We start from the raw sequence: 15802 nt of genomic DNA on the forward strand, positions 1-15802 counted from the left end.
TGAAGCCAGATGAGCCATTTAACCTCATTCTGCTCCTAACTTAGCCCTCTTTTGCTGCTGCCTTTGGTAGGGTGAATTATTTGCAATGTACTCAAACTTGTTGCTGCCACCTTCTGGAGTGTTAATATTGCAGCATTTTCAAGTTTCACATCTTTGTTGAGCACATACTCTCTAGCTACATCCTTTAATTAGCCAAGAACAGGCCAAAACACAGACTTCCATTTGCAAATAGAGGCCTTGGGAGGAAGAGAACTTTCTTCAACTGGAGGGGGTGCATGCTAACCTTTGTTTTTTTCTGTGTTGCTAGTCTTAGGGTGATGCTGCTATTGTTTCTTCACACACACTATAATGCAATACAATACAATATAAATATGGAATGTTTAATTCACTTTCATACTTTTGAAAGCCATATATCGCCTTGGGGCATTATGACTATTTAAATATCCTTACCTGTAGCTGACCAATTTATTACTTCCCCTTTATAAATGTGCACAAGAATAAAAATGTTAGAAACTCCCCCCATCAATATGCTTATTTAGCGCAAAATAAATAAATAAAATAATCCAATTCCCTGTTGCACATTAGCAGTAAGAACAAGTTCTATACTTTCTAGTAGTTACAGATGGGCTTCTAAGACCATTTCTCCAGAGCTTGATGTGGGTGTGGGTTCATTATAGATGAAAACAAAGCTGCACAATACATCAAATGTGTTACAAGAAATCCCTGGCTCAGAAACATCTTTTCAGTGGGAAATACCTGACACACAATAAAAAGAAACTTCACAGAACTTTTGCAAACTTCTGTTCAGTGCACATGAATGCTCTCTGCATTCATTTCCATAGTGTACATGAAACCTCACTACACCACTACAGACAATATAGGCCAGTGTCTGTTCAGAACTTTAAGAATACATTCAAGTCCCTGTGTACATATTGGAAGTACTGAATTCAGATTCTGATATACAGCCTATATGTCAAAATGAATGAGGATTTCTTTGCCATGCTTTTAGTACATTTTGCAGCAAGCAAGGTGACCACACTGTGGATAATCATTTGAAAATGCACACAAAATTTGTAAAGCATAAAGCGTTAAACGTTAATGCCAAAAGACCTAAAGTCAGCAACAGCAAAACAGGAAAAGTAGCATTGAAAAGATGCTTGTCTTTGAAATGATTCAAACAACAACAAGAAAAAGCCTGCACCTTTTCAGAATAAATGTAACTATGTGGACTGAAACTAAGGCCCTGGTTGGTGGATATACCAAACTAATCCCAGCTAGCAAGAGAATCCAAATGGACCAAAAGTGGTATTTGAAGCAGCCTGGGTGTAGGCTATTTTTGTTAGCTTTTCAGGAAGTACCAGGTATGGTGGGAAATAATGGCCACAATATAAATGGTCAAAATATGAGACTGGCCAACCCAGCATTGGAGCAGCAAAGTTAGGACATATACAGTAAGTGTTTAAAACCACTCATGCAAAGCATGCATGCAGGAACGACACAATATGTTCACCAACTGGAGAAGGCTTCACATTTAAAACAATTACCATGGCAGACGTCTGCCACTCCTGGGCACTGTCTTCCCATGTAAATCAAGCCCTTTTCTCCATACCAAGTGGTGACATGAAGAATACCACCCAATCTGCACAGTAAGCTAGTGCATGCAAAAGGCTTCATCCATGGAGACTGTTGCTATGTGGATTGCTATTTAAAGAGGTCTGCAGAAACACAGCATCATACTGCATTCATATACTGTACATCTGTAATAAGACATCCTCACTCAGTCCTCACTCTTTGGTTACATATTCCAAGGATAGCCTTGTATCTGGGATACAGGGAAATGAGAGAAGTGTAGGACTGAAAACACATACCAAGCTCAAAACCAATGCACCAAGTCTTTTTGCAAGAAATACAGTATACCACTCTCCTTTATTTCCCTTCTACAATATTTTTTCTTTCGGAGGGGGCAGTTGAACAATGAGGCAACTGAATGTGCTATCTGCTATATTGTCCCGATTTTACATGTTACTGAAATTACCAAATTTGTTTCTGAAACACAATAAGCTTTTCTATATAAGCAAGAGTAGTCAGACATTAACTTAACAATGCTTTCCCCCCGGCACTTGACAACCATTTCTGAAGAAGAGAAAATGTAGAGAAATAATGGCAACTGTGATTGTTATAGCTGAAAATCAGGAGAAACAGATCATTTGACTTTCAACAAGCATCAACCCATCTCTTTGCCATTATGAAAAGTAGAACACATGTGGCTATTAATTGCTGCGAACCACTAATTGTTCATGAAACAGAAGTCTTATAAACAGTATAAGTGTAGCCATGAATAACTTTACCTCACTTTCAGGTTTCCTTGCTGTGGTTGCCCATCATAAACAGACAAAATATCAAAATCTTCTTCAAGGGCAAACGTATGAAATGATAATTGTATCCTGTTACGCTCTCCTGTGATAATGATCCATGTGCAATTGGCATAATTTGGATAGCCATGAGGAAATCCTGGGCTTTCTATTGTACCATTTGGACCCTGTACTAACCCTCCACAGTTCTGACCTGAAAAACAAAGAGAGAGAGAGAGAGAGAGAGAATAAAAAAGTGAGAACAGCTGTGCTTTCCAATTTTAATATTTCTTTTTACCTAGTTTTAAATATATATATTTCTAATTATCATAGGAAACATGAAAAGAAATATTGAAAACTCAGCATTCCTTGGCATGTGTCAAACCATCTAACAGCATGTTTATTTGAACAGTCCTGAGTGAGATATCTAACAGATATTTTTCTTTAGTATAAGTTTCAGATTAATTTGTCCTTTTCTCCTGTACCCTTGGAGTTACAGTAGGATAATGTATTTTTTTAAAAAAATAATAATAAAGCTACAGAACCTGCTTTCTGCAGTGGTGATAGAGATCTTAGCTATACAACTACGTGCAGATGCCTCTGTGAAGGGAGTGAAAATAGGAAATGTTGAACATCAAGTTAATATGTTTGCGGATGATGGTGCAAAATCCAATTGTTGTGCTTCAGTCTTTGAAAGAACATTTAGAACAGGCATGTCCAAAGTCCAGCCCGGGGGCCACTTGCAGTGAGCGCCTGCCCACCAAAGCCATTTCATTTTTGCGGGCTCGTCACGAGGTCTCCCCTCTGTGCGGGGGCGTGGCTAGCCCCCACACCATTAGGGAGTCCCCGGCTGCATCACTCCTTGGGTCAACCAATCTGGGCCGACCAATCTGGGGGGCGGGGGGCGTGGCTAAATAAATAAATAAATAAATACTACAGTACACATTCGGGATGTTGATGCTGCAGCGATGGCAGTGGCAGAGGGGCGGCTGCTGCCTTGACCCAGTGCCGGATTTATGTATAGGCTAAGTAGGCTGAAGCCTAGGGCCTCTAAATCTAGGGGGCCTCGCCATCCTGCCCACTCCCCAGTGCCGCAGTCTCCCCTCTCCCAAAATTGTAAACCCAAGACTTCATGCAAGGCAGGGCAACTCAGGCCCAGCAACTATGAGACTCAGGGCTAGCCAGTGGGGTCCAATTTGAAGCAGTGGGGCGCAACTTGATTTTTTTTTTGTAGGGCCCCAGTTCACAGCAAAAGTCTGCAAAATCTTATAGATATAAATAAAGTCCATCTAAATTGCCCTGGTGCAGGGGCCGCCTTAGGAGCAGTATGTGGGGCCCAATTAGGCCCAATTGCCTTAATGTCAGCCCTGATGAGACTGTGCAGGGGTTGGACTGACAAGCCCTGCACCTTCTTGGTCCCTGGTGACACCATTCAGAGTACAGACTCAATGACTTGTTATGGAAATAAAGGGGGCACTTATTGGAAATCAGTTTTGTCACCTCTTCCCCCCCAAACCCCGAGACAATGAACCCAGCCACCTTTTATTCACAGTTGCATAAGCACTACACTACAGCATGGCCACAAACCTGTACATTCAACCGCTGAAATATACACCAAATATGTAACAATGGAGATTTATGTTACTGCTTTATGAATGAACACTGTGTTTTATGAATGGACTCTGTATTTTGTGAATTACCTAAGAGCCACCAAAAGGGACCTCTAGAATCTGACAGCTAACCAATTGGGTACTACCAAACAGCGACCCCTATCACTGAAAGCAGGCAACCAGCAGGGAATGCTTCAGCTCAGCCTTTGCACTGTTGACTTAACACCCCCTGCTGTGCAGATAATGGTGAAAGCTCATAAATTGTATCCCTTCTGGCATCCTGGCCAACTCTGGTACAACTTTACACTGGTGTAAAACCTGGTCTGGGAAGAGTGAGGTATACAATGGGCACCACCAGTGAAAAGGCCCTGCTCCATGTAACTCCTGCCCTGTGCCCACTTGCCCTCCTTCTTGACATGGAATGCTCTCTATTGGAATCTCCAGGTCCAGTACAAAGACCATAAGAAGGGAGAGCAGGGACCTTGAAATTTCCAACAACTGTTAATCAAGCAAGCAAGCAAGCAAGCAAGCAAGCAAGCACACAGGTCACCTTTGTCACAGTCAGGATGCCTATGTCCTGGCCAGGCCTGCACCCAATCTTGTTTTTGTACAATCTTGTTTGTCCTCAGTTACCAAAATCATATTATCAACATATACAGTAAGAGGAGAAAAATTGTTTGCCTTCATTGGCAAGGAATCATACAAAACAAAGTAGCACTAATAAAGAAAAGTTCCAGGGTGACAACAGAAAGCAAACTAAAAATGCTTTTGCAGGTCATCAAAACTATCCAGCAATATCAATAGGAAAACTGGTGCTATTAACAGTAATCCTAGTTGGTTAATTGGTTTGGCAACTTCCATGCACATGACGTGTGATGCTAATTATTTCCCCCAAGAGTTAAATGATAACTAATCAGAGGCTGCTACAGGAGAGCCATGAGATTCAGGGGAGGGTCAGATGCCTTGTCATTCCCAGCAGGTATATGACAGCCTGCCCAGGCCACAAAAGGTTTACAAAGTTCAGTTACTGCAAAAGTTTTTCAGTGTTAATTTTATGCATTTTTAAAAATCACATGGTATTTAACAATACCCTCAGCTGGGAAGGGAGGCTTTGCACTGCTTATTAGAGCAGCCTCGATCCCAACTCCTACTTGCGTGCATACACTCCATACACAGACTATAGCACCCTCTTTTATTTGACTTATTTGCAAGCCTGGACCCTGCCTGAGAAAATTTGGGGGCTGAGCTTCAGCACAAATTAAATCTTGAACATCTCTCTCCCCTGTCTCTCTAGTGCGTCAGCTTCTCAAGCAATAGCAGCCAGCGGGAATAAGTAATGTGGCTTGGTGTGATCACATTAATATTGCTAATGTTGAGTACGTTGTTCCTGGAATAGCCAAACCCCATGCTGGGACTTCAGTAAAACCTTAATTACCAAACTTCAAGCTTCAGTTTAGGTGCTAAAATGTTTGATCATGCCTTTAGTCAGGAGTGCTGCATTGTGCCAGTTGTGTTGTAGTGGACTCAGTGCTGGACTGGGAAGACCTGGGGGGTCTGAATTCTTTCTGAGGCAAGTTGATTCTCGGTGGGTGACCCTGAGCCAAGCACACGCCCCTCTCATTCTAACCTACATCATGACATTTTTTGTGAAGAAGAAATGCGGGACATCCTTTCTCTTATGCACATTGCCCTTAGCTCTTCAGGGGAAAGTAGGATACCTATTTTAATAAATGAAAGTACTATTCAGGCTCTTGGGAGAAAAGCAATGACAAACCTAGACAACATCTTAAAAAGCAGAGACATCACCTTGCCAACAAAGGTCCGTATAGTTAAAGCTATGGTTTTCCCAGTAGTGATGTATGGAAGTGAGAGCTGGACCATAAAGAAGACTGATCACCGAAGAATTGATGCTTTTGAATTATGGTGCTGGAGGAGACTCTTGAGAGTCCCATGGACTGCAAGAAGATCAAACCTGTCCATTCTTAAGGAAATCAGCCCTGAGTGCTCACTGGAAGGACAGATCCTGAAGCTTAGGCTCCAATACTTTGGCTACCTCATGAGAAGAGAAGACTCCCTGGAAAAGACCCTGATGTTGGGAAAGATGGAGGGCACAAGGAGAAGTGGATGACAGAGGACGAGATGGTTGGATAGTGTTGTCGAAGCTACCAGCATGAGTTTGACCAAACTGCGGGAGGCAGTGGAAGACAGGAGTGCCTGGCGTGCTCTGGTCCATAGGGTCATGAAGAATCGGACACGACTAAACAACAACAACAACAACTATTCAGGCATACATTTTATGAACATGAAGGCACAGACACCATATTTCAATGCAAAGTATAAGATATTGACTTTTTAGCAGAAAATGTTGATACTGGACTACAGTATGTGCATGGCCCCTAAATTAGGCAGTCAATAAAAGCCTCGTTTTCTAAAACTTCCAGTCATGACTGAATTCTAAGACTTTGCTCAGCAGGGCTTTGCTCCGAGATTGTATAGTATATACCCTGCAGAACCATATGAGGGCAGGCAGCTTATTAACAGGCAACCCCTTACCAAGTAGCCTTGATTTACGACAAACATTTTTTCTATCCATCTTGCTGAGCTCATTAATCCCACAAATACAGATATGCCGAATCTTAGAATTACACTGAGGCTTAAAAATCAATCTGTTTTGTAATGAATAAAATGTCTGCACAGAGAAAAGTTGGGAGGGGGGCGATGTTTTGTGCACAATGCTTAGGCTCTCACATGCAGTTTAGGCACAAATATAATCCCAATACTTGCTGTTATACCCAAAACAAAAAATTATTCCAGGCTACAATTTTTATTTTTATTTTAAAACTTCCTATGAATAGGTCTCTAAGTCTAAATCCTCTACTGAAATGCTGTCAAATGCTTGTGGGAGTTTCCAAATCTCAGCATAAAGGATTCAATAAAAAAAGGATTTGCAGGTTAAAACTAAGGACTAATAAGCAACCATTTTCTACTAAATTTAAATCAGCAACTCTAATGAATAGATATTAAAGCTGTGGGAATTCAGTAGGCCTTTAAAAAGAGAAGGATTTCCTAGCATATCTGCCAATTGTTCAAACCAAGCCATTATAATGCAGATACTGCCACATTTCTTTCCCTAAATGTAATGCCTTTTATAATTAAGTAGTTCCTAAAAATGTATTTATATCCTGTTAAACATAGCTTGAAGCAAGGGACGAGAACTCTCAGCTGGCAATAGGAAGCTGCAACAAGCTACATTATATGAATGCTTCCTTCTTGTTGCATAATGAGGAACGGAGTATTGCCACAGCAGAGTCAGCTCTCTTATTCTCTGTCTTCTAAAGCAGTGCTCCATGGTGTCTCCATGCACAGTGAATGCAAATACAGGGGAGAAGACTCATGGGAGCCAGTCATGCCCCGAGTGTTCTCTTGACCCTATCTGATCAGGTCAATGGCCCATCTAACCCAGCATCCCCTTCTTACAGTGGCCGGCCAGATGTTTATGCGAAGCCCACAAGATCAACCTGAGCATAACTACACTCTGCTCAGCTGCAATTCCCAGCAACTAGGCACACTTCTAGCAACAAAGGAGATAAAACAGAACCAGGATGGACAGTAGCCATTGAGAGTCTAATAATTCCTCCACAAATTGGTCTTATCCTCCTTTAAACCTACACAAGCTGGTGGCCAACGCTACCTATTGTGGGAGTGAATTCCATAGTTTAACTATGTGCTGGGTGAAGAAATACTTATTTTTGCCTGCCTTGAATTTTCCAGCACCCAGCTCCATTGGATGCCAACTTCTAAGAGCCACAGGTGAGAGCTGAGTGCAGGGTGAACAGATCACCCAAGAAGGAACACAACGTGTCCCTTGCCTAGCACCCCATACACTCCAATTCAGGACTGGGCTATAGCTCTCCCCCCCCCCCAGACCTTCCCAGAACATTAAGACCATCAAGAGCCAGCACGGTGCAGTGGTTAAAAGTGTATTCGTAATCTGGTGAACTCGTAATCAGGACTGGGCTATAGCTTTTTTCCCCCCAGACCTTCCCAGAACATTAAGACCATCAAGAGCCAGCATGGTGCAGTGGTTAAGAGTGTACTCGTAATCTGATGAACTCGTAATCTTAAATGTACCGGTACTCGTAATCTGGTGAACCGGGTTCGCTTCCCCGCTCCTCCACATGCAGCTGCTGGGTGACCTTGGGCTAGTCACACTTCTCTGAAATCTCTCAGCCTCACTCACCTCACAGAGTGTTTGTTGTTGGGGAGGAAGGGAAAGGAGATTGTTAGCCGCTTTGAGACTCCTTAAGGGGAGTGAAAGGTGGGATATCGAGTCCAAACCCTTCTTCTTCATCATCATCAGATGAGGCCTTGTTAGTGATGTCTCATTTTACAATATGTTGCTAAGTGACTAAATGGGAACAGTCCTTCCCTGCAGAGGCATTCATTCTTCTTGCTATAGTAGGGTTCTTCCAAATATCTTGTTGAAAACATGTTTGTTTGCTCAGGCTTCCATCAGCTAGAATATTGGACCATTCTATATATTACGCAATATTCAAATAAAAAACCATATACAAGCAGAATGACATCCACGTGCACAAATGAAGTTTCCTCATTCTCTTCCTAATGTGTGCATCCCACATTGCCCCAAAATCTGCTCTGGAAGGTTTGTACAACCCCCAGAAAGAGTTTAGGGGTGAACAGGGGGAGGCGGGAAATCCTCTTGCTCAGTAGAAGCTGTTTCGCTCACTCAAAGGGCTGTTTATTGAACAAGCCACTGTGTATCGGATCACCCGCATGCATCGGATCACCCGCCCACCCTCCCTAATCTAGGGCTATTGCGTTGACCTTGCTATGCCTGTCATGGGGTCGTCTGCTTTTGGGGCAGGGGCCTGGTAGGAACTTTGTCCATTTGGCTGATTGGCTGGTGTCATTTGGTTTTTGCCTACTGCGTAGCAAATTGTCACAACTTGTAAGGTTGTGGTTAGGCATTGGTTAAAAAATTGATTGGTGGAGGGATAAGGACTGGCGGTGCCTGCCCCTCCAATGCTGCTGTGGAAAGGGAATTCTGTTAAAGGAATCCAGGGGCTTGCCATTCTTTCATCCATACCCCTGAATATGGCTTAGGGCTGTGCAAGCCCCCGGGAGCATGCGGGGGGGGGGGGAGAGGGTCTGGTGCCCAGCTCCATGTTCTCCCCAATATTGTTTTCCCTTAGTGGCTTTCGCTGGAATCCGGAAGTCAGTTCTGTCCCTGGGCATGGGGACAGATAGTCATAACGTTAAACAAAAATTATGTGTGAATTGTGAATTATTTAGGGGTGGCTTGGGGGACCTCGACACGCAACACTGGAAAATAGTTGCAATAAGAAAACAAAGGTCATTTTGACTTAAATTGAGAGACATAGATTTGGTGCAAAGTTCCTATTAAGTGATTAGGAATTCAGGGATCAGTACCGTGGACTCCTGTGTAAAGAAATTAGTCACTGCTGTCTTGAAAAGGTTATAAATATCTACCCCTCCAAGTAGCCACCTGTGATTCTGAAGTTTCTTTGTAACTGCCAATATGCCTTGAGGAAGGACTAACTGATAAGCAATTAATAAGCCTGAATATGTATAGTCTCCCCTGTAGGCTATGACACTCTATCCTGTCTCTAAGAAGACAACATCTGGTGCATATTTTGGGATTCAAATGGTGAAGGGAAATGTTTCCTAGGTGTTTTTAAAAATATCAAAAACTTGAGCACTATTTCTATGTTCAACCCTCAGGTTCTAAGGGTATACTTTTTATACCAGGAGAAAAATCTGAGATAAATGTTAACAATTCTATACCCTTTCATGATGCCCTGAATAGTCTGTATGAGGCAGCTGGCTCATTCTGCCTTAATTGTAGAGCTGGCTACCCAATCTGTTCAGTGGCACATAAAAGGAAGAAATTTAGCTGTGGTCAACAAATTGACTGTGCACAAATATTCATGTCTGATGGCCAAACGCTATTAGATTCATTTATTGGTAAATGTTGGTTGATAAATTGTCATTCTTCAGTACAGCGTTCAACATCAGTTCAACATAGATCTTTCCCCCCACAAGGATTTCATTTCCACATGATTCAAAAAATGATGCACATTTTGTATATGATTGTTAATTCTGCGGTCATCAGCCTTGACTTATAAAAACGTTCCGTTTTTGTTTTCATATGTATGTTGTGCTCTGTGACCTTTTGGTATTTATGCCTTTATTTTTTCTCAAAAATTAAACGCTCTCCCATCAGATGTCAAGGAAAGAAACAACTATCTAACTTTTAGAAGACATCTGAAAGCAGCCCTGTTTAGGGAAGTTTTTAATGTTTGATCTTTTATTGTGTTTTTAATATTCTGTTGGGAGCCGCCCAGAGTGGCTGGGGAAACCCAGCCATATGGGTGGGGTATAATTAATTAATTCAGACTTATTAACCATTCAACTCACTTGGAATATCCACCATTTATAGAAAGCGTTTCCCTGTAGTCACATATGTAATTTTTTGGCCATAACTTCTGTGCAGCTCAGAGTAAAACACAGGTGCCTGGAGGAAAGACACCACATACTTTAGCCATTTAAGAATCCTATGGGAGGATTTTGATGTTGCACTAAGGTGATCTTTCCATCAGGGCAAGCATTTTGGCTTGCCAGGCAGAACAATGCGCCTCTCCCCTCCCACCTACCTCCCACCAATGCTGCTCTGAAGGTTGTGCCTACTCACCCAAGCCAATTTTGAGGAATGGAGGCAGAGGAGACAAGGTTGGAAGACATGTATCACAAGCAGAAATTCTTCTGCAGGGCTTCCAACAACAGGACTCATTAGCTGAATCCCAACCTATATTTTCAGAATATATCCTTGATTATAAAGGATAGTTTTTGTGGGGACTGCCAATATCTGGTAACACCTTCTGGATAAGAACCTTTAAGGGCTTGATATAAAAGTTCTAGTCTTGGTATAGATTTGTGACATCAATGAACACTGTAGGGACCTTAGCAAAGAGGCACAATTTAGATACTCCTAGATGTATACAACAGGTAAGAACATAAGAAATATCCTGTGGTATGAGACCAAAGTCACCCATTTGGTACAGCATTCAATTTTCACAGTGGCCAACTAATATCCATGGGAAGCCTACAAACAGTGATTCCCTAGAAACCAGATACTGGCAATATATAGATATCATGACTAGAATCATAGAATCATAGAATCATAGAGTTGGAATAGACCACAAGGGCCATCGAGTCCAACCCCCTGCCAAGCAGGAAACACTAATAACTATTGATCTCTCTCATATGCTGATTTGATTTCAGGAGAAATGTTTGTTTGAAAATAAGAAATAGTCTATGATCATGACTTAGATATTGTACAAATGGTGATTCTGTTTCACTGAAAAGCAGCCCTTTATTTGCTTCAGTCCTTGTTCTTCTTCTCTATCATGCTGCCTTCTGGTTGCTAAGCAACCACAACACCATCAAACCGTTTGCATAAAGCATTACACTTCTTTTATGTGCTTTAATAATAAAAAATGTTGGTAATTGTCAACTTTATGAATAGTATCCCTACATTCAGATCGACATCATGCTAATTGTAAAGGATGCTATGTCACCCTGACTTGCACTGAGAATTTTGCATCGGGTAGCACACATTCTGTGAAAATATGAACACTTTTGGGGGGGGGGGGGTAATTCAAATACCACTGTTATAAAACCAAAGATCTCTGCCTGAAATGCTCCCCTATTAAACAGTGAGAATACTTCTTCAGATACCATATGTTGTATCAATGGGATGAGCGTGGCACTGTGGTCTAAACCACTGAGTCTCTTGGGCTTGCCGATTGGAAGGTCAGCGCTTTGAATCTGCGCAACGGTGCTGAGCTCCTGTTGCTCTGTCCCAGCTCCTGCCAGCCTAGCAGCTCAAAAGCACACTAATGCAAGTAGATAACTAGCTACCAATGCAGCAGGTAGGTAAACGGCATTTCCATGCGCTCTGGTTTCCGTCACAGTGTTCTGCTGCTCCAGAAGTGGTTTAGTCATGCTGGCCACATGGCTTGGAAAACTGTCTGTGGACAAACGCCAGCTCTCTTGGCCTGAAGCAAAAAGAGCACCGCACCCCATAAAGGTAAAGGTACCCCTGCCCGTACGGGCCAGTCGTGTCCGACTCTAGGGTTGTGCGCCCATCTCACTTAAGAGGCCGGGGGCCAGCGCTGTCCGCAGACACTTCTGGGTCACGTGGCCAGCATGACAAAGCTGCATCTGGCAAGCCAGCGCAGCACATGGAAACGCCGTTTACCTTCCCGCCAGTAAGCGGTCCCTATTTATCTACTTGCACCCGGGGGTGCTTTCGAACTGCTAGGTTGGCAGGCGCTGGGACCGAGCAATGGGAGCGCACCCCACCGCGGTGATTCAAACCACTGACCTTTCGATCAGCAAGTCCTAGGCACTGAGGCTTTTACCCACAGTGCCACCCACGTCCCCACCGCACCCCATAGTCGCCTTTATTGGACTTAACTGTCCAGGGGTTCTTTACCTTTACCTATGTTGTATCAAGTTATTCTACAATGTCCTCTTATATGCTGGCTTCTGAAGCAGTGTATTAGTAAAACTGACTACTGTATTGTCTCTTGAGCCTGGACTATCGATTCATCCTCCATACAGGTGTTGGTGACTGACAAGTTTATTAAATAGGGAATACAGCTGGTTGTAAGCATAGGACTCACACTCTTAATGAGGGATGGGGTTTCTCGATGCTTGCTTGGTTTTTGAAGGCTAAGGGGACAGTGCACAGCTAATTCACAGTGTTTGAATATATCATACATAGCCACAACATGCCTCCTCCCTAATCAAATAATAGTGATGGCCTGCAAAACTTATCTACTCCTTCCCTGTCCAATAAAAGAAAAGAGAAGCAGTAGTAGGCTACAAGAATAGGCTGTCATATATAATACGAGATGAAAGAGGAAAAGGGCTGGTTGTAGAGGGAGAAAAAGGAAACAATGTGGTCACAAAAGGCAAAGTGGAACTCCAGCAGCAGAGGTATCCCAGAGTCAGTGTCCCACAAGATAGAGGATTAAATCCCATGTCATCCCAGTTGGTGCAAGACTTCCTTGACTCTTCTTCCCCTGCAGTACCCCTAAAATTTGCTCGGGGGGGGGGGTCCTCAACCCTCCAGAGAGAGCACACAAGGGACTGCATGGAAAAGAAGAGAAAGAGAAAATCTGATTCGTGTGAGCAGCAGCCCATACTGCAAACAGGCTGCCATGTTGGATACCACTCATGGAACATTGTGCCATATAAGAATGAAAGTACGATCCTTTTGCCACCAAAGCAGCTTTATGAATCCAAATAACCTTGAGTTAGATCCAAACTTCCCATCATGCTTAGAGTAGATCCATTGCAATCACTTGGACTTGATTTCAATGGGTCTTCTACTCTAAGTGTAATGAAGTTGGGATTGAATCCCTTACGTTTAAGGAGTGCCAAGGGAACAGGTACATAGCCTAGAAGCAAAGTATTTAAAGCTAAGGTTGCATGTTAAAAATAAAGTAAAATTAATCCTCAGTACTACACCCTGTGTAAATTTTACAACTTTAGCATGCCCTCTAAACATTTAAACCAAATTGTCATTGTTTCCCAGCAACACCAACAAACATAGCTGCTTTTAAGTCCATGACATTATAATTTAGTAATGTGACAGTGTATTCACAATAGGAATTTCGGTGCATAAACCGGAAGCGTTAATCTAAAAGCTGTGAAATCTACAGATTAAAAAATATATTTGCCATGGGTGTTCTCCATATTGGCATAATTCATTCCAACATCTGTTAGCTTCAAATAACATCTAAGTTAGGCTTGACCAGGAAGGAGTCTTGAGGCACTTAATTGTAGCATAAATTTTCATGGCCTAGAGTGAACTTTTTCAGATGCAATTTGGGTTTAGTTTTGATTCCTGAAGCATCTCAATCTGACTTGGTCCTGACCTCGGATAACAAGTATAATGTGAACATGCACCGTTTTAGGAGGGATTACCATTTTCATTTAATACTAAAGTTACCTATCAGAGCAGCCCAAGGAATGAGGAGATAAAGTCTAATAAGAAAGATAAGGTCACTCATACATTTGTTCTCCAGTACCTGATGGCACAAAACCCAAAATCATAGATATCAGAACGTTAACAGCACAATCCTCTACATTTCTACACAAAAACAAGTCCCATTGACTTAGGTTGGACTTATTCCAAGGTGGGGATAAACTGAACTGCAGCTGTTTTAAAATGTACTCCTTCTGCAAATCACATTTTGCTGTTGTCTTAATTTTTTTTCATTACCTTGAAGTTTATGTGAATGCTAATTTTTTATTATTTTCGGCTTCATTGTGTTGAAAACAGAACTGAGATGATAACTTCAGTTTATAGTGGCAGCCCAATCACACTGATGTACAATGAGTGTTTGAACAAAGAGTACTTCATTTTTTTAAAAATAGAGACAAAATCCCACACACCAGCCATTTAGGTTATTTTGCCCTCATACAAAGCCAAGTATCAACACAGCAGGGCTAGTCTCAAAGTTTGTTGCAGTGTAGGAATGTTTCAATAAATCTCGGCTTTCCAAAATACTGTTATTTGACCAATATGCTAATATTAATAACAACATTGCTAGTTTATTGGTCCTAGATCCAATTTCTCTGAACCTGTATCTGATTTCAAATTGCCAGCCATGTACAAAAGAGCACTATGAAGTAGTGGTTAGACTTGCATAGAGAAGACTCAGGTTATAATCCTCAACAGTCAATCACTATATTGGGCATGTTGATGTTGGGAGAGCTCTTTGGGTGAAGAGTTTGAATAATAATAATAATAATAATAATAATAATAATAATAATAATAATACATGTTTTAAAATTCCTCTTTGACACATCAAATGTCCATGACCCTGAGTGACTGGCATCATTTTTATTTATTTATTGCAGTTCTTCTCTTATGTAGCCTTGCAAAAATGTCACAGGCTGGTTTCAAAGTACTTTATCGAACTCTTTGAATGTGGTAGGTTTGTGACTAATGAACTTAATCAATGAAAACATAACTGGAGGCTAAGCATAAGGTTTGTGGATTTAAGAAGCTTAAAAGGATCCCGCTTTTTGGCAGCCTTTAGACTGATCATTGTGGGGGCTGCAACATCAGGCCTGGCTCACCCAAGAGGCAAGGTGAGGCAATTGCTTCAGGCAGCAGGATACACGGGGCAGAAGATCCTGATGCAGATCTTCACTTACCCCTTCTTCCCTAGTGGGGAGAGGGGCGACAGTTTGCCTTAGGTGCCAAAATGTTTTGGGACCTAAATGTTCTTGGGACAAACAGATAGGATCCTGATATTCCAGCATACTTGTACACACTTGTCTCTCTCTCTCTTATGCTGAATCACATCGTTCAATGAGTGTTTCATTCCAGCACCAGTGTGTCCCTACCTTATCTTCTGCTTAAAACAATTGCAAATCACTTGAACTGGGTACTACGTTCTGTTTAAGCTATAGCAGCTCAAACAGCCTTTCTGTTAAAGCAGAAAAGCTTGTGTTTATGCTAAGTACTATTTTCTTTTTCTTTTTTACTCCTCAATACAATTTTAATAATGAACAAGTGTTACAGAACAATTCTATGCCATTCTTCTATATAGAAAACGGGTATGTCAAGGCTGTGGTTTCCAGTCTTTTTGATATGACAACCCAAAAGTCCAAATTTACTTGATATGGTAACCCAGGCATAGGCAAACTCGGCTCTCCAGATGTTTGGGGACTACAACTCCCATCATCCCTAGCTAACTGGACCAGTGATCAGGGATG

General features: G+C 42.0%; 1 protein-coding gene across 2 annotated transcripts in view; it reads right to left on the bottom strand.

The window, feature by feature from the left end:
- Nucleotides 1-15802, bottom strand: part of CSMD1 (CUB and Sushi multiple domains 1) — a 939172-nt gene that overhangs the window by 730713 nt on the left and 192657 nt on the right. For both annotated transcript variants that reach the window (XM_077926388.1, XM_028722385.2), the window contains exon 2: nt 2349-2565. In XM_077926388.1, the coding sequence (XP_077782514.1) occupies nt 2349-2565 (217 nt within the window). The remainder of the gene's footprint in view (nt 1-2348; nt 2566-15802) is intronic.

The sequence above is a fragment of the Podarcis muralis genome, chromosome 3, assembly GCF_964188315.1.
Source record: "Podarcis muralis chromosome 3, rPodMur119.hap1.1, whole genome shotgun sequence".
NCBI lineage: Eukaryota > Metazoa > Chordata > Lepidosauria > Squamata > Lacertidae > Podarcis > Podarcis muralis.